This window comes from Malaclemys terrapin, chromosome 2 (assembly GCF_027887155.1).
Source record: "Malaclemys terrapin pileata isolate rMalTer1 chromosome 2, rMalTer1.hap1, whole genome shotgun sequence".
NCBI classification, from domain to species: Eukaryota; Metazoa; Chordata; order Testudines; family Emydidae; genus Malaclemys; species Malaclemys terrapin.
The window spans coordinates 139,522,255-139,546,069 of NC_071506.1; the positions used below are offsets into that span (position 1 = coordinate 139,522,255).

The window sequence follows — 23,815 nt, forward strand, 5'->3', positions numbered from 1 at the left end:
CAAGCCCCAGAGAATTCAAATCTCGAATATGCATGTAAGAGAGGTAATTTCATAAGAGATTTGTTTTGGGGGTGATACCTAAAAGATGCAGTAATATATATTGTATATATTTGTTTCTCCTTGATGAAAACCCGCCCCCTTTATTGACTGATTCTCTGTAGGCAACCCACCCTCCCCCTTCGAGATATATATATATATAATTACTGCATCCTTTAGGTATCACCCCCAAAACAAATCTCTTATGAAATGCCTCTCTTACATCTCTATCTCTATATATAGATGTATATATAGATCCTTTATTCAGAATAAAATAAAAGAAATCTGTTAACACACAAAGCTTGGACACTTTTAATGGTTCCATGTATTAATCAGCAAATGTTTTTTTGGCACAACTGCCCAAAGCAAAGTAATAATTTCTATGACGCTTGAGCCTCATTTATTAGACACCAGGAATCCTGCAAGCATCTTGCAGCTGACATGACTCTTTTTCAGTCATTTCTCTTCCAGTTACTATATCTAAAGGGCACTCATTGCTCATCTCGTCTGTGATGTAGAAAGAGGCACAAGCGATCAAACATTGATCTTTCTGCCTGAATGTCTCATGAGCTTTATTTTTATAACAGAAAAACAGAAGTGTAGCTTACTTGTGAAACTAAAGTACGGTCTTTAAGCCAGACATTTCGCCTCTGACACACCTACTGAGGGTATGTCTACACTACGGGATTAATCCGAATTTACAGAATTCGAATTTTGGAAACGGACTGTATAAAGTCGAGTGTATGCGGCCACACTAAGCACATTAATTCGGCGGTGTGCGTCCATGTACCGAGGCTAGTGTCAATTTCCGGAGCGTTGCACTGTGGGTAGTTATCCCATAGTTCCCACAGTCTCCCCCGCCCATTGGAATTCTGGGTTGAGATCCCAGTGCCTGATGGGGGGGGAAAAACATTTGTCGCAGGTGGTTCTGGGTACAGCCTCACCCCTCCCTCCATGAAAGCAATGGCAGACAACCGTTCGCGCCTTTTTTCCTGGGTGAACTCAGCAGACGCCATACCACGGCAAGCATGGAGCCCACTCAGCTCAAGACAGCAGTCATGAACATTGTACACACCTTGCTCATTATTGTGCAGTTTATGCTGAACCAGGACCAGAAAAATGAGGCGAGGAGGCGGCGATGGCAGCGCAGCGACGAGAGTGATGAGGACATAGAATTCTGCGTCCATGTCCATCAAACCGTGGGTCCCGGCGCTTTGGACATCATGTTGTTGATGGGCAGGTTCTATCCGTGGAACGCCGATTCTGGGCCCGGGAAACAAGCACAGACTGGTGGGACCGCATCGTGTTGCAGGTGTGGGACGATTCCCAGTGGCTGCGGAACTTTCGCATGCGTAAGGGCACTTTCATGGAACTTTGTGACTTGCTTTCCCCTGCCCTGAAGCACCAGAATACCAGGATGAGAGCAGCCCTCACAGTTGAGAAGCGAGTGGCGATAGCTCTGTGGAAGCTTGCAACGCCAGACAGCTACCGGCAGTTAGGAATCAATTTGAAATGGGCAAATCTACTGTGGGGGTTGCTGTCATGCAAGTAGCCAAAGCAATCATTGAGCTGCTGCTACGAAAGGTAGTGACTCTGAGAAATGTGCAGGCCATAGTGGATGGCTTTGCTGCAATGGGATTCCCTAACTGTGATGGGGCGATAGATGGAACCCATATCCCTATCTTGGCACCAGAGCACCAGGGTACCCAGTACATAAACCACAAGGGGTACTTTTCAATGGTGCTGCAAGCACTGGTGGATCACAGGGGACGTTTCACCAACATCAACGTGGGCTGGCCGGGAAGGGTTCATGACGCTCGCGTGTTCAGGAACACTACTCTGTTTAAACAGCTGCAGCAAGGGACTTACTTCCCGGACCAGAAAATAACCGTTGGGGATGTTGAAATGCCTATAGTTATCCTTAATGCCATGGCTCATGAAGCCATACACAGGCAGCCTGGACAGGAGTCAGGAGCTGTTCAACTACAGGCTGAGCAAGTGCAGAATGGTGGTAGAATGTGCATTTGGCCGTTTAAAAGGTCACTGGTGCATGTTACTGACTCGCTCAGACTTCAGCCAAACCAATATTCCCATTGTTATTGCTGCTTGCTGTGTGCTCCACAATCTCTGTGAGAGTAAGGGGGAGACCTTTATGGCGGGGTGGGAGGCTGAGGCAAATTGCCTGGCTGCTGATTATGCGCAGCCAGACACCAGGACGATTAGAAGAGCACACCAGGAAGCGCGGCGCATCAGAGAAGCTTTGAAAACCAGTTTCATGACTTGCCAGGCTACCGTGTGAAAGTTCTGTTTGTTTCTCCTTGATGAAAACCTGCCTCCTTTATTGACTGATTCTCTGTAGGCAACCCACCCTCCCCCTTCGATCACAGCTTGCTTTCAAAGGAAATAAAGTCACTATTGTTTAAAAATCATTTATTCTTTCTTAATTGATTATAAAAAGAGGGAGAGAACTGACAAGGTAGCCCGGGTGGGGTTTGGGAGGAGGATCGGAGGGAAGGAAAAGGCCACTAAAAAAAGGTTAAAATAATGACAGCCTTTTGCTCGGGCTGTCCACTGGGGTGGAATGGGAGGGTGCACAGAGCTTCACTCCCCCCCCCCCCCCCGGTGTTCTTACACGTCTGGGTGAGGAGGCTATGGAACATGGGGAGGGGGGTTATACAGGGGCTGTAGCGCCTGTCTGATCCTGCTGCCGTTCCTGAAGCTCCACCAGACACCGGAGCATGTCTGTTTGCTCACGCAGCAGCCCCAGCATTGCATCCTGCTGCCACCTCTCATCTCGAGCGTCCCTCCTGTCCTCACGTTGGTCTCTCCTGTCCTCACGTTCACTGGCATCTTTCCTATACTTTGAAACCGTGTCCTTCCACTCATTCAGATGAGCTCTTTCATTGCCGATGGATTCCATGATTTCTGCAAACATCTCATCTTGCGTCCTCTTTTTCTGACGCCTTATCTGAGATAGCCTTCGGGACGGAGGAGGGAGGCTTGAAAAATTTGCAGCTGGTGGAGGGAGGGGAAAAAAGGAGAGAATTTTTTAAAAAGATACATTTTACACAACAATGCTTATACTCTTTCACGGTGAACAACACTATTCACATTACATAGCACATGCGACCTTGCACAGAAATCACATTTTGCCTCTTAATAGTGCCTGTGGCTTTGCTGCTAGAGATCAGACGCAGGTCCAGGCAACAGAATTCGGCTTGCATGCGGCCATGGTAAGCCATTGTCTTTCGGCTTCTGCAGTCTTCCTAAAAGCAGCACCCTCCTTTCCCACATACCAAGCAAAGCCCGTTGAGTGCTGCGGTTTTCCTGTTAACCTTCAGCAGCAGAAAACAAACTAACCCCCCCCCCATCTAATTATCTGGGATGATTGCTTTACCCCTCCCTCCACCGCATGGCTGGTATCAGGGAAGATCCCTGCTAGCCAAATGCGAAAAGCTCAGGGCCAATTCCTCCACTCCCCCCCCCACCCCCCCGCCACACACACACACTGCGCTTGGCTAACTGCAGGGAAGAATTTTTCAGCCACAGGCAAACAGCCCAGTAGGAACGGCCACCTCTGTCCCCTTAATTAAATTCCCATATTTCAACCAGGTTACCATGAGCGATATCACTCTCCTGAGGATTACACAGCAAGATAAAGAACGGATGTTGCTTGAATGCCAGCCAACACCGGGACCATACGCTGCCAGGCTTTGTCATGCAATGATACCAGATTACTTGCTACTAGCATGGCGTGGTCAAGTGTCCTACCATGGAGGACGGAATAAGGCTGCACTGCCCAGAAACCTTGTGGAAAGGCTTTTGGAGTACCTCCAGGAGAGCTTCATGGAGATGTCCCTGGAGGATTTCCGCTCCATCCCCAGACACGTTAACAGACTTTTCCAGTAGCTGTACTGGCCGCGAATGGATCCCAAGTCCTCAGGGCAAAGTAATCATTAAAAAATGCTTGCTTTTACAACAAGTTTTATATTTTAAAAGGTAAACTCACCTGAGGTCCCTTCCATGGGATCATGTTCTTGGATACTGGCTTGGGAGGGTACTTCAGTCAGGCTGAGATAAAGATCCTGCCCGTTGGGGAGAACGGAGTCCTGGGTGCTCTCCACAAGCTCGTCCTCCTCCTTCTCCTCTTCCCCGTCCTCAGAATCCTCAGGTGGCTGATGAGATTATCCCCGCCTCGGAATCAACGGTCAGAGGTGGGGTAGTGGTGGCGGCCCCTCCTAGAACTGCATGCCACTCAGCGTAGAAGCGGCATGTCTGCGTCTCTGACCCCGAGCGACCGTTTGCCTCCTTTGTTTTCTGATAGGCTTGTCTGAGCTCCTTGACTTTCATGCGGCACTGATCTGAGTCCCTATTGTGGCCTCTCTCCATCATGCCCTTGGAGATTTTTTCAAAAGTTTTGGCATTTCGTCTTTTCAAACGAAGTTCTGCTAGCACTGAATCCTCTCCCCATATAGCAATCAGATGCAATACCTCCCGTACGGTCCATGCTGGTGCTCCTTTTTCGATTATCAGCCTGCATGGTTACCTGTGCTGATGAGCTCTCTGTAGTCACCTGTGCTCTCCTGTGCTGGGCAAACAGGAAATAAAATTCAAATGTTTGCGGGGCTTTTCCTGTCTACCTGGCCAGTGCATCCGAGTTCAGATTGTTGTCCAGAGCAGTCACAATGGTGCACTGTGGGATAGCTCCCGGAAGTCAATGCCATTGAATTGCGGCCACACTAACCCTAATTTGAAATGGCAATATCGATTTCGGTGCTACTCCGCTCGTCGGGGAGGAGTACAGAAATCAATTTTAAGAGCCCTTTATTGGAAATAAATGGCTTCGTTGTGTGGACGGGTGCAGGGTTAATTCGATTTAACGCTGCTAAATTTGAATTAAACCCTTAGTGTAGACCAGGCCTGAGCTACATGTTTCATCCTACAACACTTAGCTTTTTCCATACTAAAAATCTTCTCTTTTAATTTTCTTTGTAGGCTCTTTCTTCACTTTATATTTTCTCATTCCTGTTTGCTTTATCCATGTTTTCAAGCTGGCCAGCCTCCTAATTCATCCACTGTCTGATTTACTACCTAACCTATTTGGGTTTCTGTGATCTAATGGTCCTCTCTAACCATCCCATGTTTTTATTCTAATTACCTTTGGCAAACTCTATTTTTAAGACTAAATTTCACCTTGTTTATGCTAAAAGAATGCTATTGGGTTTTTTAATAACTTCAATTATTTTTCACCCCATTGATTACAGTAATCTGAGGAGCCTGGAAAAGCTGACTAACTTTTTAAATTTGACATTTTAATGGAGCCCAATGCCCCAGGTAAATTTGGGAAGGGAAATTCACTTCCAGTGCTGCTCCAAGCTAACTGTACTACTGATGTGGTGCCATGCTAGCTGTTGGCATCTCCTGATCCAGGTACAGCTGGACTTGCTCCCTTTGTGCTTTGGAAACTGGTGGCCATTCAAAGCTGTTGCTGGGAAATGAGTTAGCCCTGCTCCCAACTGGAGCCTGCCAAAAGTTCCAGCTGTGGTGATAGAGCTTAGCTGGTGGTTCTGCTTCTCCCACTTGCTAATTTTACAGATTAAAATTTTAAACTCATTTGCTGGCAGTAGCAAGCTATTTCTTCACCACTCTCCCCCATCCTCTCTCATTCTTGGCTTGGAAAACTCTGCCACTGAGACCTTTATCCCTCTGGGTCTGTCCATGCAGCACCTCTAAACCAGTCTGCCCATACAATGGTAGTGCAGCCTGGAAGCACTGAAGGAAGAGTAAAAATGTCCTATTTGTGAGGCGTTTTCAGACTCCATGAAGGGCTTATGCTTTTAGGGATGGGGCTCTGAGTCCGAGCAGCATTCTGGGCACTCACCATTCCCCAGAGCTGTGACTCTGCAGAAACCAGGGCAAGAATACCTCTTGTATTCAAATGTTCATAGTGTCCCTTGGTCAAGAAACTGGCTGCCGCCTCTGTTCTTGATCCAAGGAAAGGATCAGGCAATACATTCCAGTCATCTGCTTTTTGAATTTGTATCTATTGAAGATAAATCAGAAGTTGACATTTCTCAAGGAAGATGTTTTGCAAGATCTGCCATGGTGCCTGATAAGAGCAAAGAAAAGGAAACGGATGTTTTTTAAACCAAGAGACAAAAATCAAAAATGTCAGATGTGGAAGAATTCCTGCTCTAGTTCCAGCGCAGTCAATCTGTGGAACTCTTTGCCAGAGGAGGCTGTGAAGCCCAAGACTATAGCAGATTCAAAAAAGAACTAGATAAATACATGGAGAATAAGTGCATTTATGGCTATTAGCCAGGATGGGCAGGAATGGTGTCCCTAGCTTCGGTTTGCCAGAAGCTGGGAATGGGCGACGGGATGGATCACTTGATGATTACCTGTTCTGTTCATTTCCTTTGAAGCACCTGGCATCGGCCACTGTCGGAAGACAGGATACTGGGCTAGGTGGACCTTTGGTCTGACCCAGTATGGCCGTTCTTATGTTCAGCTCCTCCGCTGTAGATGGGGGAAATATCTGGATCTGGCAAAGATGAGGACTCAGAAAATCAAGAACTTTTTTTTTTCTTCCTGACAAACTTGATACTGTGTGTGGGGTGGGGAGAGGAGGGGGAATGGCAGCTATCTGTCATGAAAGGCCAAAATCAAAACAGCCTTACTTTTTCACTAGCCCTCCAAGGAGGTGAATTGGAACCTAGCTAAAGGCAAATATTTAAGCAAACAGGCTTTAAAATTCTAGAAGATACAGGAGCTCAAAATCTCAGCTCATCTTGCAAAAGGTGGATGCAGCTGTTGCATCTCTGGCATAGGATAGGGTAATTCCCTCAAACCCATCAGATAGCAAACTGGACAGCATCTTCAGCAACTCAGTGTCGCTGGCCACAATATGAATGATTGGGGGTTCAGTGCTACGTACTAAAAGGAAGATTGATTATTTCACAGGAAATCTCTGGCCCCACAGTCATACAAATAAGTGAGAAACAACCCTCAAAGCGGTAATGGCAAATATATCCTCTAATGCTGCCTGAAGTAGCTTGGGGGGGGGTAGTTCATTGTACTTTCACCATACCTGATGCCAGTAAACAGCAGAATGAGCGAGCACTGGAGAAGACTGCCCATCATGGTGGCTCTTCATCGTGTGGAAGAACAATGCACGTAGTTGGCGTTGATGTTGAACATTAATTGGGCTGAGTATTGCTACAGCTTTGGAAGAACTCTAACAGGCTGTAGTTGAGAGCAGGCCCAACTGCCGTTGCTTGGCAACAGCAAGGCCTGCGGAGTCTGAAGAAAAGGGGGAGCAAACTGTCCACCATACTGGGGTGATGTCCTTGCTTAGAAATGAAACAATTGGGTAGGACATTTCATATTCCAGCGGGGGTATGACAAGTGGTAAATGTGATGAAGGATGAATGAATTTTTTTTTTTTTTATTAGAAACTGCAGGAAGAGGAAAGGGCTAGAGACAGAACTGGTTCAATACTGACTCCCAGGAAAGAGTGCCGTCCACTGACTCACCAGCACCATCTTCCCCAGTCACTTGGATTTTCCTTGAAAATCTTCCTTTTTATTGCCGTGAATCTTCCTCTAAATGCTTTTCCCAACATTTCAAAGGAAATGAAGGGAAAAGCATTTAGAGGAAGATTCATGGTTTTCCTTATTAGTTGGAAATAGTCTATAGCCACCCAGAAATAGCTGCCAGAAGTGATCAAAATGAGTGGCAGTTACCTGTAACACAGATTGTCCTGTTCCTGATGATGTATTCAAATTAAATGGAGCACTGTTAAATTGAAGGATTGCTCCAAGCAATCCGAGCCAAATTATGCCTTGTTGCTGTTTTTTGACTTACTGCTTTGGGCACCATCTCAAATGTTGCTAAGCTAATGCCCAACTATGATGTGCTTTGTCCCTGGGTGATTAAAAGCACATTAGTAGATCTGTCTTGTCCCAGCGCATTGTTGTGGTGATGCTTCAGCAGAAGCAGCAGCAGGCAAACTGTCTGTTTATGGAATTGTTTGAAAGCCATGGAGGCTTCTACTGGATTTCTCAGTTGCTGCAGAGTGACTGATGGGAATCAGAATTCTGGCCATCACATCAGTTACTCCCATTCGTTTTGTGGCCCCCAGTCATTATTGTTCCATCCCCCGCCTCTGAATTTGGGTGCAACGGCGATCCTCTGTGTGTGGATCTTCTCCTGACATTAGAAAGGGGAGGGGAACAGCCACCACTGACCTTGTTTTGCCGCCTCTTCTCCTTTCCAAGGTCTCTCTGTGCAGCCTGGCAGAGACTGGAAGGTCCAGGTGTAAGGCTGGGAAGAGACAAATCACTCCTCCAGCCCTTCAGAGATTCCCTGGCATAGACTGTACAGCCTATGAGTGTATGTTCAGCATAGGTGTGCACACACACCCCAGGGATCCTAGGAGATAATGTGATCAAGGAGTCCTTGGGAGCACAGCTCTGGAGGGAGTCTGGGAATCAAGGAGAAAGAAGGGGACAGCAACCGATCACAGGCTACTGCAGATAATCCTGCTTTTCCCTGTATCCCAGGTGTGGGGGATTATTCACGATGTGGGATTGGTAGTTGAACACTGCAAAGGGATCCGTACAGGTTTTCTTGCATGGGATCAGGAGGCAGAAATAAATCTAAGCCAACTTTTGATACTCATTGGTGACTGCTGGTTCATGACGGCTTCTCTAGGGGCAGTGGTTCCCAACAATGTGGGGGTGGAAGGGTTGTTCGTTTTTTGTGACAGAGTTGCTAGCACTCTGCAACTGCATGTCTCTGAGGCTGAGATGCAGTGGATTTGTCTCAGCTGTTTGCAAAAGTCATTTCCAGAGCCTGAACTTACAGCATTATATGGCAGTGTATTGCTTCCCACAGCACCTCTTGTCAAGACCTACCGACATGGCTACGTCCATAGTGCTGTGGGAATCAGTGCAAAGGATTCTGGGACACATCTGAGGAGTAACAGTTATGAATGCTGAATGTGTGATTATGGTTTGAAAAAGCTGGGAATCTCTGCTTAAAAGCCTTTCCTAAGGGTGCATGTTATGGTTCCAAGTTCAACATTTCGGATGCTGTCATAGCAGGACAAGCTTAGCTGTTAATAATGCTTAATCCTTAACAAAACCTCTTTCCTGCTAAAATTGACACTACTGTATTGTTGGACTTCTTATTCCTAGAAAAAGCTTGCTAGTTGGTATGGATTGTGTAAATATAACTTCTTTAATCCATGTGTTAGTCAAATATTTTTTTTCTTAAAACAAACAGTTCCTATTGTGGAACTTGCAGTGGTAACGTGTGTAGTAATTTGTCACAAAAAATAATAGGCACATTTCACATCAACAGTGCCATTCCTGCCAGAGCAAACTTTGCAAGATTTGTGATTATGTTGTTATCCATCTATTTGTATGTGTGTTTGCGGGGGGAACTTGCTTAGAAAAGTCAATATGGAGATTTGAACAGCAGTGACAAAATGATTTTACGGTCTAAGAGTTCTTTAAGTGGCTTTTGTGTGTATATCTGCTTGTGGGATCAAGATGCCTGCACTGTGATCCCGGAATCTTTGGGGAGAAGTGTCCATTGGACACACTCATCCCTTCCCATTGTGTAGATTCTGAGGGTCTAAAAGGGGTTGTGGTCTTTCTTGCCTCCCATCAGTTCCTTCTAACTACCAAAGGTACAGCGAGTTCAGACTGCATGCAATGTCCTCAACACTTTGCTCTCTAGGGGCAAATTTTGCTGGTAGTCTTGCCAGTTCTGTGTGATTAGATCTTGGGAGAAATACTGTTGTTCGTTGTGGCAAAGCTGGGTTTTTGTTTTGTTTTTTGTTTTGTTTTTTTTTTAAAAAGCTGTGCATCTTGTCAGTGAAGATTGTTCTTTGTCTAACCTATATAATTCATTTCTTAGGTGCAGAGATGCTGCCTACAATATATACCAGTGGAAGAGAACAAACAGCATATGCTGCCCAGAATATTACAGGTCTGTTTTTACTTGTTTACTTTACATAAATGCAAATTGTGCTATCCCAAGGCCATAGACATAAATGGTGCATTACAAAACAAACGGAACCTTCTTCCTTCTCCCTTCCCTCTTCAGTGTCTTTCCTGTCTTTTCTTCCCTCTCCTTTGCTCCTATTTACTTTCCCTCACCCAATCCCATAATGGTAATTACAAAAGAAAAGAAAGTAACATACCAGCACCCTAAAGACTTTGCCTATATGTTGTATGACATAACCTACTCCACCTTGGGATTGTCTTTTGTCTAATTACAATGTAAGTACTCAAGGCAATGACTTTTATGGTTTTTGCACGGCATCAATCCTGGTTGGGGCCTCTGGTTTCTATAAAGATATAAATAACAAAAATGGGATTCCTGCCCAAAACTGCATACAATATATACAGTAAGCCAAAAAAAAAAGAAGTAGATAACAGATGGAGGGGACCTGATGGGTGAAAGTGAAGACAGTGAGCATGGTGACTGACTGGAAATATCTGAAACACATTGTGTTTCAATGTAGGTTTGTTTTCAAATATGATTATAAACTATGAGCTGCCAGAAGAGTTTTGGGATGGTGGAGGTGTGGTGGCATGGGTCAGCATAAAAGGGCATGGAGACAGGTGTGGGGAAAGGACACACAGGTTAATACACACATCACCTTGTCTGTTTGCTTTCTTGTTAGTGTTCTGCATTGTTATACTGGAAATCAGGGTTTGATTCTCATTTTGGAGATATTTCTTCGCAGAGCTGCTGTCAAAAAATAAAGGAGCTTCCTCTTCTCGCTCTGACAGGGACTCTGGTGGTGCCCTAATTTCCCAAATGTGGGGAATGTTTAATCCAGCATAACACCCTGTAAAGTTGATATATGTAGTGAGCATCTACAACACAATTGATTTGTTTTCCTCTCTACTTCATTGTCTCTGCTCCCTTTCAGGGTTCTGTTTCTTTCCCTCTAATTCCACCGTTATTTTGGCCATTCACAGCCAGGCATATTTTTTTAGGCAACTAATTCATATTTCAAACACCAGTGAATTCAACATGGAAGATAATTTGCAGGTGATAAAACCCCCTAAGAGCTGTTAATTTCTCCCCCCTCCACATGGATAAACTGAAGTCTAAATGGTGGCTTTTGCCCTCCTGCCCAATTCTGCAGCAAGCAGTAACCTTTTTTTGAACAATAGCCAGAAACACTCCAGAGGCATTTCATCTCCTGGCTAGCTCTGTCCTGATTCCCTGCTATCCATTTAATTTAAATAGCAAACTACTGTGTCAATTACATTCTCCACGTGGCCCTTGGCTTTTTCCCAACAAGAGGAAGCTTGTTGCATCTCTGAGGCACCTAGGATGTGTTTAATTGTTTTACAGCAAATTCAGACCAAGACAAGAGTAGTAAAAGATGATCGGAATAACCTGCTGTGTGATCAACAGGTCAGGTCCCTGCCCACATTCCACACAATCGACACACTCAACAGCATTTATGAGACGCTCTCTAGACACTAAGAATGAATTGTTTTGGATTGTCAGGTTAGTAATAATAATTAGCCTACCTATAGTGCTTTGCAGTTTTCCAAGTTCTGTTACACCTGATAAATATTTTAAGTTACACAACATGGTCTTGTAGATAGAGCACTGGACTGGGAGCCAGGCTTCTATTCTTGTTTGCTGAATGACTTTGTGCAAGTCTTTTCACATCTGTGTGTTTCCCCAACTATAAAATAGGGATATTGATACTGATCTTCCTTTGTAAAGCACTTGAATAGGTATAGATAAGTCCTAAGCATTTTTTTTCCTTGTCTTGCCGGAGAACTATGCATTTTATATAGAGAGAGTGCAATAGATTGCAAGTGCTCAATTAACATTTGGATGGGTGCAGTAAAGCTTCTTGCTATAAGTCCTGGGAATAGTGCCTCTGTTTCTGCTTATGATTTTGGAACAACTGAAGTAGAAGCAGCTCTCCAAAAAGGACTGATTTTACATAAAAGCAAATGCATGGTGTCATGCCCCATCATCCATGTGTTTAATCTAGGGAGATCTCTGGCTGAGTTGGAGTTGAAGATGCTAGTTATTTACCTCAGTTCTTCAGCCCCTTTGCACCATCTTGGAACAGTGGTCATATTCTCCCACCTAAGAATTTCCCTGATATAGGGGAGCCTCTTTCTTTCCTGTGTAAAAAGAACTTGCTAGGGGATATGCAGGGTTGCATCAGTTTAACCCCCAAGTGCCACACCTGGTTGGTTTTAATTGCAGAATCTTAATGTATTAATTCAAGGCTCCTTGCAACCTTGACTGCAGCCCTTTCAAACCTAGGGTTACCATTCGTCCGGATTTACCCGGACATGTCCTCCTTTTGTGTGCTAAAAATAGCGTCCAGGGGGAATTTGTAAAGCACTCACAATGTCCGGGATTAGCAGAGCGAGGGGCTGGGAGGGCTGCAGGGAAGTCCCGGGCTGGACACAGGAGCAGCTGTAGAGGAGCCGGATCCGCCCTGCATTCTGAGCCGGCAGCTCCCTTGCAGCCCAGTCCAGCAGCACTGTGCAGGGCCAGACCGGGTTTTGTTGTGCAGGGCCAGACCGGGTTTTGTTGTGCTGGGGAGCTCAGCCACGTGTCCGGGTCGGCTGCACAGAGCCCAACACTCTGTTCTGAGCAGCAGGGTAAGGGGGACCGGGGGCAGGAAGGTTCTGGAGGGGGCAGTCAAGAAACGGGGGGGGGCTTTTTGGGGGGAGTGGAGAAAGTTTTGGGCAGTCAGGGTACAGGTAGGGGGTAGGGTCCTGGGGGGCAGTTGGGGGGGGGTCTTAGGAGGGGGCAGTTAGGGGACAAGGAACAGGGAGTCTTAGGTAGGGGGTGGGGTTCTGGAGGGCAGTTAGGAGCAGGGGTCCCAGGAGGGGGCAGTCAGGGGACAAGGAGCAGGGGGGGAGTGTTTGGGAGTTCTGGGGGGGGCTGTCAGGTGGCAGGGGTGGGGAGATGGATCGGAGCAGTCAGGGGACAGGGAGCAGAGGGGTTTAGATGGGTTGGGAGTTCTGGGGAGGGAGTGGGGAGTGGTTGGATGGGGCGTGGGAGTCCCAGGGGTCTGTCTGGGGGTGGGGGTGTGGATAAGGGTTGGGGCAGTCAGGGGACAAGAGGCAGGGAGGCTTAGATAGGGAGTGGAGTCCTGGGGGGCAGTTAGGAGCAGGGGTCCCAGGAGGGGGCAGTCAGGGGACAAGGAGCAGGGGGGGAGTGTTTGGGAGTTCTGGGGGGGGCTGTCAGGTGGCAGGGGTGGGGAGATGGATCGGAGCAGTCAGGGGACAGGGAGCAGAGGGGTTTAGATGGGTTGGGAGTTCGGGGGGGGGGGCTGTCAGGGGGTGGGGAGTGGTTGGATGGGGCGTGGGAGTCCCAGGGGTCTGTCTGGGGGTGGGGGTGTGGATAAGGGTTGGGGCAGTCAGGGGACAAGAGGCAGGGAGGCTTAGATAGGGAGTGGAGTCCTGGGGGGCAGTTAGGGGCAGGGGTCCCAGGAGGGGGCAGTCAGGGGACAAGGAACGGGGGGAGGGTTGGGGGTTCTGGGGGGGCAGGAAGTGGGAGGGGCAGGGGCGGGGCTAGGGCGGGGCTCCTCCCGTCCTCTTTTTTTCTTGCTGAAATATGGTAACCCTATTCAAACCATGCTTTTTGAAATGGTGAACTTAGAAGAAGAAATGTAGGCCTTTCATAGTGACGTCCCCTAATTTAGAAAATTTTTATTTTCAACTGACCTCATAACCTAGACTGTCCTTACATTTTCTTCAAGATTTCAGATTTTTTCTCTAGGTTTTTTTACCGCAATCTTTTGCCAAAACAGGCTTTGTCATAATGCAAATTAAGATGCATTAATTGTAAAAACAATCAATCCTCCTAATCATGAGGAGTAGATTAGTTTCCCAAACTCCTTATAGGCAGTAGAAAAAAGGCTTGCATAAATTGTTGGAATTATTTCCAAGAGTTAAAAAGACAAAAGTATCAAGGAAAAAATTATAGTCTGAGAGTGTTGTCCACCTGCTAAAGCAAGAATCAGAGTCAAGTTTCTTGCGTTCTGTTCTTTGGTTTGCAACTGACTATCACTTAACCCATCAACTCCTTGATTCCTCCATCTGAAAAATGTTTTGAGATCTCTGGATAAAATATTGAATACAAAACTGCTGTTAGTTAATAGTTCTTATGTGTATAGTTAACTACATTCTGTGTGTACACACAGACACACACAGACACACACACACACACAGACACACACACACAAAATATAGCATTGCTAATCATATTCAAGACTGGATCTGTTCATAAAGCTGGTTGTTTAACAGACAGACTAGTAGTCAAAACTCAGTTACCCTAGTAATTTGATCAAATACTTTTATTGATTCATTGGTAAAACACAGTAGGTATTGACTTCAGATTCTATTGCTTATTTTCCTGATATTTTGTTGAGGATCTGCACCACACTCTGCTCTTCTGGAATTGAATTTGATGGTATATGATGCCTTTCACGTTCAAGGTATCCTAGAGCAATGAGACACATACTGATACTGTAATGACTGTATTGCCAAAGACATGAGCTATTGTGCATTTAGTGAAAACTCATTCACAGCCTTGGGCTTTAGGATCAAACTGCTTCATTGAGAGAGGAAGTGTTGGACAGGACACAAGACTTGCTGTCCTTCCAAAATGTACTATGAACATTTTCAAATCTACCAGAAACTGCAAGGGACCCAGGTATAATAACTAAGCCAAAGAATGAATGACCTGACTTTCAGAAATCACAAATGCTACTGAAGTCATTGGGAGCTGCAGGAAGTTCAGCATTTTTAAAAACCATGCCAAGAAATGTCTTCAAAAGCAATGCCCCTAGTGTTAAGTCATCAAGTTCAGGCCTTTGGTGCAAGAATGTTCTACTTTATGTACTCCAGGCTAGTTTTAAATGGCCCAAACAATGTCAGTAGTAATTGCAGTAATTGGTCCGTTGTTTCTCTGACTTCCATCTAAGCACTGACAAAACCCAGATTTCTTGGATTGTATAATCCAGGGGCAGGCAAACTTTTCGGCCCGAGGGCCGTATTTCAGTGGGAAATTGCATGCAGGGCCAAGGCAGGGGGTTGGGGCGCAGGAGGGAGTGCGGGGTGCAGGAAGGGGCTTAGGGCAAGGGGTTGGGGCAGAGGCGGGGTGCAGGATGTACAAGGGGGGCTCAGGGAAGGGAGCTGGGCTGCAGGAGGCATGCAGGAAGGGTCTCAGGGCAGGGAGTTGCGGTGCAGGAGGGGTTCAGGCTCCAGCCCGGCGCTGCTTACCTGGAGTGGCACTGGGGTGACAGTGGCGCGCACCAGGGCCAAGGTAGGCTCCCTGCCTGCCCTGGCCCCACGCCGCTCCCAGAAGCAGTTGGCATTATGTCCCTGGGAGGTGGGGGGTGCAGAGGGATCTGCGTGCTGATCTTGCCTGTGGATACCTCCCCCAAAGCTCCCATTGGCCACGGTTTCCCATTCCTGGCCAATGGGAGCTGTGGAGGGTGGTGCCTGGAGGTGAGGGCAGCACACAGAGCCCTCTGCCCCTCCCCTCCCCTCTCCTCCCCCCCCCCTCACCAGGAGCCACAGGGACATGATGCCAACCACTTCTGGGAGCAGCACAGGGCCCATGGCACCACAGGGGTGGCAATCCTGTGGGCCGGATCCAAAGCCCTGAAGGGCCGGATCCAGCCCGTGGGTCGTAGTTTGCCCACCCCTGGTATAATCTGGTAGTCTTGCCTCTCAGGTTGTTCTGGCTCTATTCTGTAAATCTTGTGTCTTAATAACAGTAACTTAAAATTTAGAATTTATATAAAGAGGTTTACATCATTCTTGAAACATTTTGTTCTGCAAAGAGAAGACTGTAATGCAAATACAAAGGCCACCTATAAATATCTTTAAAGTATAAATGATGTAAGGGGACTACTGAATTCCAGAAGCTGATTAGTCGAGAAGCACTGAACTGAAGCTAATTATTCTATAGTTCAGGTTCTTAGAAGTTAAAACTATTGAACATTTCAATAGATTACAATGGGAAGTGGCTGAGGCTCTTCTCTGGAGGTAATCAAGAGCAGATCCAATTAATGAACAAGGGAGAAGCCTGCAGAAAGTCAAACTGGGTGAATCAAGTGGCCTTTCATGGCTGCTCACATTTATAACTTCATGAATTATTTTCATGTTTGAAAACTAAATCATAGCTGTGTTTTGCAAACTAAGTCGGTGAGCTAAATATGCTTCTGGCACTTAACCTTGAGCAGTAATTACAAATACAAACTATTTGTCTCAATCTTGTTTTGAGAATAGGTTGACAGCTCTCATTTTGTTTGTGTGTGAATGCATAGGAAAGTGTGAATTTACCCACCCCGGGGAGTGCTGAATAAACCTCCGAGATGGAAATGAAAGTTACTATTGCCTGGAAAGGAGATGGGCAGGAGAAAAAAAACCCCATCTTAATAAGAAACCTAGGAGGACAAAAAACAGATACAGAAAAGTTGCAAAATTAAAGCAAGCCAAAAATGATTAGAGCGCTTTTTTCCTTTGCACTTAAACAGTCCTTCTCTCTGTACTGCTGGAGAAGCTTACTGTGGGTACAGTACGTTCTCTAGAATTTCTAGTCAAGCAACCTGGAAGACCAGGGACCACAATGGGTTTGAGAAAATGAGTTGAATTATAGCCCTGTGTAAATGGATTTGGTTAAATAGGGTTACCATATTTCAGCAAGAAAAAAAGAGGACGGGAGGAGCCCCGCCCCTGCCCCTCCCACTTCCCGCCCCCCCAGAACCCCCAACCCTCCCCCCGTTCCTTGTCCCCTGACTGCCCCCTCCTGGGACGCCTGCCCCTAACTGCCCCCCAGGACTCCACTCCCTATCTAAGCCTCCCTGCCTCTTGTCCCCTGACTGCCCCAACCCTTATCCACACCCCCACCCCCAGACAGACCCCTGGGACTCCCACGCCCCATCCAATCACTCCCCACCCCCTGACAGCCCCCCCCCGAACTCCCAACCCATCTAAACCCCTCTGCTCCCTGTCCCCTGACTGCTCCGATCCATCTCCCCACCCCTGCCACCAGACAGCCCCCCCCAGAACTCCCAAACACTCCCCCCCTGCTCCTTGTCCCCTGACTGCCCCCTCCTGGGACCCCTGCTCCTAACTGCCCCCCAGGACTCCACTCCCTATCTAAGCCTCCCTGCCTCTTGACCCCTGACTGCCCCAACCCTTATCCACACCCCCACCCCCAGACAGACCCCTGGGACTCCCACGCCCCATCCAATCACTCCCCACCCCCTGACAGCCCCCCCCCCGAACTCCCAACCCATCTAAACCCCTCTGCTCCCTGTCCCCTGACTGCTCCGATCCATCTCCCCACCCCTGCCACCTGACAGCCCCCCCCAGAACTCCCAAACACTCCCCCCCTGCTCCTTGTCCCCTGACTGCCCCCTCCTGGGACCCCTGCTCCTAACTGCCCCCCAGGACTCCACTCCCTATCTAAGCCTCCCTGCCTCTTGTCCCCTGACTGCCCCAACCCTTATCCACACCCCCACCCCCAGACAGACCCCTGGGACTCCCACGCCCCATCCAACCACTCCCCACCCCCTGACAGCCCCCCCCCGAACTCCCAACCCATCTAAACCCCTCTGCTCCCTGTCCCCTGACTGCTCCGATCCATCTCCCCACCCCTGCCACCTGACAGCCCCCCCCAGAACTCCCAAACACTCCCCCCCTGCTCCTTGTCCCCTGACTGCCCCCTCCTGGGACCCCTGCTCCTAACTGCCCCCCAGGACTCCACTCCCTATCTAAGCCTCCCTGCCTCTTGACCCCTGACTGCCCCAACCCTTATCCACACCCCCACCCCCAGACAGACCCCTGGGACTCCCACGCCCCATCCAATCACTCCCCACCCCCTGACAGCCCCCCCCCCCGAACTCCCAACCCATCTAAACCCCTCTGCTCCCTGTCCCCTGACTGCTCCGATCCATCTCCCCACCCCTGCCACCTGACAGCCCCCCCCAGAACTCCCAAACACTCCCCCCCTGCTCCTTGTCCCCTGACTGCCCCCTCCTGGGACCCCTGCTCCTAACTGCCCCCCAGGACTCCACTCCCTATCTAAGCCTCCCTGCCTCTTGTCCCCTGACTGCCCCAACCCTTATCCACACCCCCACCCCCAGACAGACCCCTGGGACTCCCACGCCCCATCCAACCACTCCCCAACCCCTGACAGCCCCCCCCCCGAACTCCCAACCCATCTAAACCCCTCTGCTCCCTGTCCCCTGACTGCTCCAATCCATCTCCCCACCCCTGCCACCTGACAGCCCCCCCCAGAACTCCCAAACACCCCCCCCCTGCTCCTTGTCCCCTGACTGCCCCCTCCTGGGACCCCTGCTCCTAACTGCCCCCCAGGACTCCACTCCCTATCTAAGCCTCCCTGCCTCTTGACCCCTGACTGCCCCAACCCTTATCCACACCCCCACCCCCAGACAAACCCCTGGGACTCCCACGCCCCATCCAACCACTCCCCACTCCCTCCCCAGAACTCCCAACCCATCTAAACCCCTCTGCTCCCTGTCCCCTGACTGCTCCGATCCATCTCCCCACCCCTGCCACCTGACAGGCCCCCCCAGAACTCCCAAACACTCCCCCCCTGCTCCTTGTCCCCTGACTGCCCCCTCCTGGGACCCCTGCTCCTAACTGCCCTCCAGAACCCCACCCCCTACCTAAGACTCCCTGTTCCTTGTCCCCTAACTGCCCCCTCCTAAGACCCCCCCCCCAACTGCCCCCCAGGACCCTACCCCCTACCTGTACCCTGACTGCCCAAAACTTTCTCCACTCCCCCCAAAAAGCCCCCCCCGTTTCTTGACTGCCCCCTCCAGAACCTTCCTGCCCCCGGTCCCCCTTACCCTGCTGCTCAGAACAGAGTGTTGGGCTCTGTGCAGCCGACCCGGACACGTGGCTGAGCTCCCCAGCACAACAAAACCCGGTCTGGCCCTGCACAACAAAACCCGGTCTGGCCCTGCACAGTGCTGCTGGACTGGGCTGCAAGGGAGCTGCCGGCTCAGAATGCAGGGCGGATCCGGCTCCTCTACAGCTGCTCCTGAATCCAGCCCGGGACTTCCCTGCAGCCCTCCCAGCCGCTCCCTCTGCTAATCCCGGACATTGTGAGTGCTTTACAAATTCCCCCCGGACGCTATTTTTAGCACACAAAAGGAGGACATGTCCGGGTAAATCCGGACGAATGGTAACCCTAGAAATAAAATTAAGACTCCACTCTGACCTTGAATAAAAGTTTGAGTGGAGGAAGATGGAAGTAGGAACAAGCCAACCTGAAATAGCTTTAGGGTTATAAAAGTAAAACACTTTAGCATCCTATGTGTGCTGCACTGGAAGCCCAATGCTAATGGTCTCACCCATAAGATTTGTTTCTGGATAATTGTGCTTCATGGTTATTTCCTAGTCTGATGTTTTTCTAATTAAAATATTTGTAAAAAGAACAGGAGTACTTGTGGCACTTTAGAGACTAACAAATTTATTTGAGCATAAGGTTTCGTGGGCTACCGCCCACTTCTTCGGATGCAGCATCCGAAGAAGTGGGCGGTAGCCCACGAAACCTTATGCTCAAATAAATTTGTTAGTCTCTAAAGTGCCACAAGTACTCCTGTTCTTTTTGCGGATACAAACTAATACGGCTGCTACTCTAAAATATTTGTATCACTTTTAGCAGTGATATGGTTATCGTATTTTTTGTTTGTCTCTCTCTCTCAACAAGGGTAAAAGCCTGACTCCACTCACGTTAATGAGTTTTGCCATTGTCTTAAACAAGACTTGGTTTGAAATCCTGGTCCCATTATAGTAATTTACACAAGAATTCAGGAGGTTGACAGTCTGATTTTGATATGATTGTTGAACACAGTGTTTGGCAGCAAGCCATCAAAATAACACCCTCGTTCAAATTAATTTTTCATCACCTGGTTCTCAAATTAATGTTTTTGCCTTGAAAGTGCCAGGCTGTTCTTGATAAGTTCCCTGCTGGAAATTGCAAAAGGTTTGAGCTACAGATAGAGACCACTGTTTTGGGAAAAGCAAAATATTTGGCTGAGTTTCATTGCATACTTAGTTCCCTGAACTGCAGTCTGCTTCTTGAGCTAAAGCCACAGAACTTTCACTCACTTACTACATGGCAACATTTAATATATTGCATGGCATGGTAATTTTCCCTAAAATATTTCATGAAGTTTTTCTTTTAAAACAAATGTTTGGTTAAACGTATTGGCTAGATAAGCATGGAGACATTAATCCACTTCCTTCAGAGCGTAACTAAATAACCTATTTATTAAAATAGGCCCAGGACATTGGTACAATGCCCCACCAATGATGCATAGGTGCTGAAACTAGAGGTGCTGGGGGTGCAGCAGCACCCCCTGGCTTGAAGTGGTTTCCGTCATGTATATGATTTACAGTTTGGTTCAATGGCTCTCAACACCCCCACTATACAAATTGTTCCAGCACCACTGCCCTGATGTAAAGGGATGGTTTCCAGAGGGACATTCACTCTGCTTGGTCTGTTAAATCCCTTATACCTCTACTGAGGTTACCACTAAAGCTGCCAATTGAAGAGGTTGCTTTTGAAATGTAGACACTTGATAACCAGACTAAGACCTCTAAACTTGCTTTACGTAGGCTAGCAAAGAGCTATCAAATGATATAACTTTCACTCACTATTGACTTGGGCTGGATTAAAACCCACAGATCTAGAGGCAGAAGGCTTTGCAAACCTATTATCCATCCCATGAGTCACCTTGTGTCTGTGTTGGTTTTATTTCTAGTGTACATCATCCTTGAAAATATTTACAATGCCAACCACTGAGGAATGTTCAATTCCCATAGTGTCTTACATAGACCATTTGGTGAGACACCTCTGAAATAACATAGCTAAAGTGTACGTGTGGATATTTATCTTTCTGTTGTCAGGGAAAAGGACCAGACAAGACTGTCCATTCTCCACACTGTTACGTGATTGTCTTAGAAGCCTTTGCCCAATTAATTCAAGATCTGATACACTCTGTATTATTACTGAATGAAAGACAAAACATATCCTATTTTATCTGAGCAATCCCTATTGCATTAGCAAAAATTTAAAATTCACAAGGTTACCAGGGTACAGAGTTAACATGTGAAAAGCAAAATGCTAAATGTAATGGGGATGATGCTTACAAAAGGAAAACATTGAGGATGTGACTTTCCACATTACAGGTCAACAACACCCATATAATGGGGTGTAAAAAGGCCATTCTGCTCTGGCTGAATTTTATACTCCTTTTGCACAGATAAAATGACCCACAAGGTTCACTACAATGGAGGATCAGGCCCTGAATATTCTATTGAATGCTATAATATACCCACTCTTGAAGAGGAGCAGGAGGGAAATTTTAACTTAGGCCCCACTTTGATGGTCCATGTTCCCCCTCTAGCTGAGACCGATTTTGCAAAGATTGTACAAATGTTATATGATGGGGATTTAGCCACAGGAACAGTGTGGAAGTGAAAGGGTAGCAAGTGGGAAAAGTGCACAAGAATGTGGCTGGATGGAGGATGGGCAGGGTCAGGCTGAATGGGAGATGGGGAGTGCATGGTAGGAGGGAGGAGCAATTGAGTTAGGCGGAGAGGTGGCCCCATGGCTAGGATGGGTACGTCTGTTTTCTCTCCTCCACCAGATGCTTTCTGGGGGAAAGAAGTGTTGCTCAGATCCAGAGATCCAACAAAATGAGGATGGGTTTATTCTGTAATACAGGGCAGCTCATGCCCTGGGCATCTTTCCCCTTGGCTGGGGGCTAAGAGAAGTTCCATGGTCTCCACTGTACTTAGCAAATAAGTGGATTTGTTCAGACCTGGTGGTATGGCCAGACCACTGGTTCAGACCTGGAGAAATACAAGAAGATAACTCAATTTGTATTGACTGGCTTTTGAAATACAGGGCAGCTTGATCCGATGGTGTCAAGTATCAGGGGGTAGCTGTGTTAGTCAGTATCCAGAAAAACAACAAGGAGTTCTGTGGCACCTTAAAGACTAACAGATTTATTTGGGCATAAAAGTGTATGCCCAAATAAATCTGTTAGTCTTTAAGGTGCCACCGGACTCCTTGTTGTTTTTGACCTGATGGTGTCTCTCCCCCCCCACCCCAGCCATCAGCTCTGGAAGCTGAGACATGGGGCAGCTGATCCCTGCAGTGATTCTCCCCTCCGCCAGAAACCATGGGAAGCTAAGACACAGAAGCTTAGCTGCACAAGGGTTCCTCTCAGCCAGCGGCTCCAGGGAATTCCTCCAAGGCAGGAATGAAGCACTTCGATGAACAGTCACTTAAAACAAAAGATCCCTTTTAGACTGAGGGTAGCTTAAGCCATGGAATTTGGACAGAGAAATTGTGTAACCTGCTTTTTGGGAATGTTCTGGGGCAGCAGGGCCTCCGTGATCAAAGATGAGGTCCTGACTCTCAGAATGTAGAGAGATTGCAAACCTGAATGGATTAAACCTTAGTGCCTCTGCTAAATGGATAAAGGTCGTACAGTACAGCAGGAAGGCCAACAAGGGGATGAATAGCAGAATTCGCTGCCAGTGCTAAGTAAATTGGTACAGCTCATTTGAAGTCAATGGAGCTGCCGAACAATTTACACCTGTAGAGAATATGGCTCAATGTGAATGTTGTCTGTTGGCTCCATCACATGTAATCTCTGGTCCATGAGGAGAAGGATCAGGCAAAAATGTCACCTGTACCACCTTTGTTGGGACAAGACTGGGCCAGAAGTGAGCTTTTAAGAAGGTACTGGCTTACTCCTGAGGCTAGAAACCCTTTCCACTTCCAACCTTCAAACTTATTCATGGACTGCAATCTTAAACACAAAAGAAGCTTACAAGAAGTGGAAGATTGGACAAATGACCACAGAGGAGTATAAAAATATTGCTCAGGCATGAAGGAGTGAAATCAGGAAGGCCAAATAACACTTGGAGTTGTAGCTAGTAAGGGATGTTAAAAGTAACAAGAAGGATTTCTACAGGTATGTTAGCAACAAGAAGTAGGTCAAGAAAAGTGTGGGCCCCTTACTGACTGGGGGAGGCAACCTAGTGACAGAGGATGTGGAAAAAGCTAATGTACTCAGTGCTTTTTTTGCCATCTTTAAAAAAGGGAAGGAGGAGGATCCAGGGAACTACAAGCCAGTCAGCCTCACCTCAGTCCCTGGAAAAATCATGGAGCAGGTCCTCAAAAAATCAATTTTGAAGCACTTTGAGGAAAGTAAAGAGATCAGGAACTGTCAACATGGATTCACCCAGGGCAAGTCATGCCTGACTAACCTAATTGCCTTCTGTGATGAGATAACTGGCTCTGTGGATGAGGGGAAAGCAGTGGACATGTTACTCCTTGACTTTAGCAAAGCTTTTGATACAGTCTCCCACAGTGTTCTTGCCAGCGAGGTAAAGAAGTATGGGCTGGATGAATGGACTATAAAGTGGATAGAAAGCTGGATTAGATCATTGGGCTCAACAAGTAGTGATCAATGTCTCCATGTCTAGTTGGCAGCCGGTATCAAGCGGAGTGCCCCAAGGGTCAGTCCTGAGGCAGGTTTTGTTCAATATCTTCATTAATGATCTGGAGGATGGTGTGGATTGCACCCTTATCAAGTTTGGCGATGACACTAAACTGGGAGGAGTGGTACATATGCTGGAAGGCAGAGAGAGGATACAGAGGCACCTAGACAAATTAGAGGATTGGGCCAAAAGAAATC

General features: G+C 47.5%; 1 protein-coding gene across 1 annotated transcript in view; it reads left to right on the forward strand.

The window, feature by feature from the left end:
• The window catches only part of LOC128832223 (tetraspanin-15-like), a 527,474-nt gene that overhangs the window by 227,366 nt on the left and 276,293 nt on the right, over window positions 1-23,815 (forward strand). Inside the window, exon 3 of the mRNA XM_054019375.1 lies at window positions 9,964-10,035. Coding sequence (XP_053875350.1) covers window positions 10,015-10,035 — 21 coding nt within the window. The 5' untranslated portion in view covers window positions 9,964-10,014. The remainder of the gene's footprint in view (window positions 1-9,963; window positions 10,036-23,815) is intronic.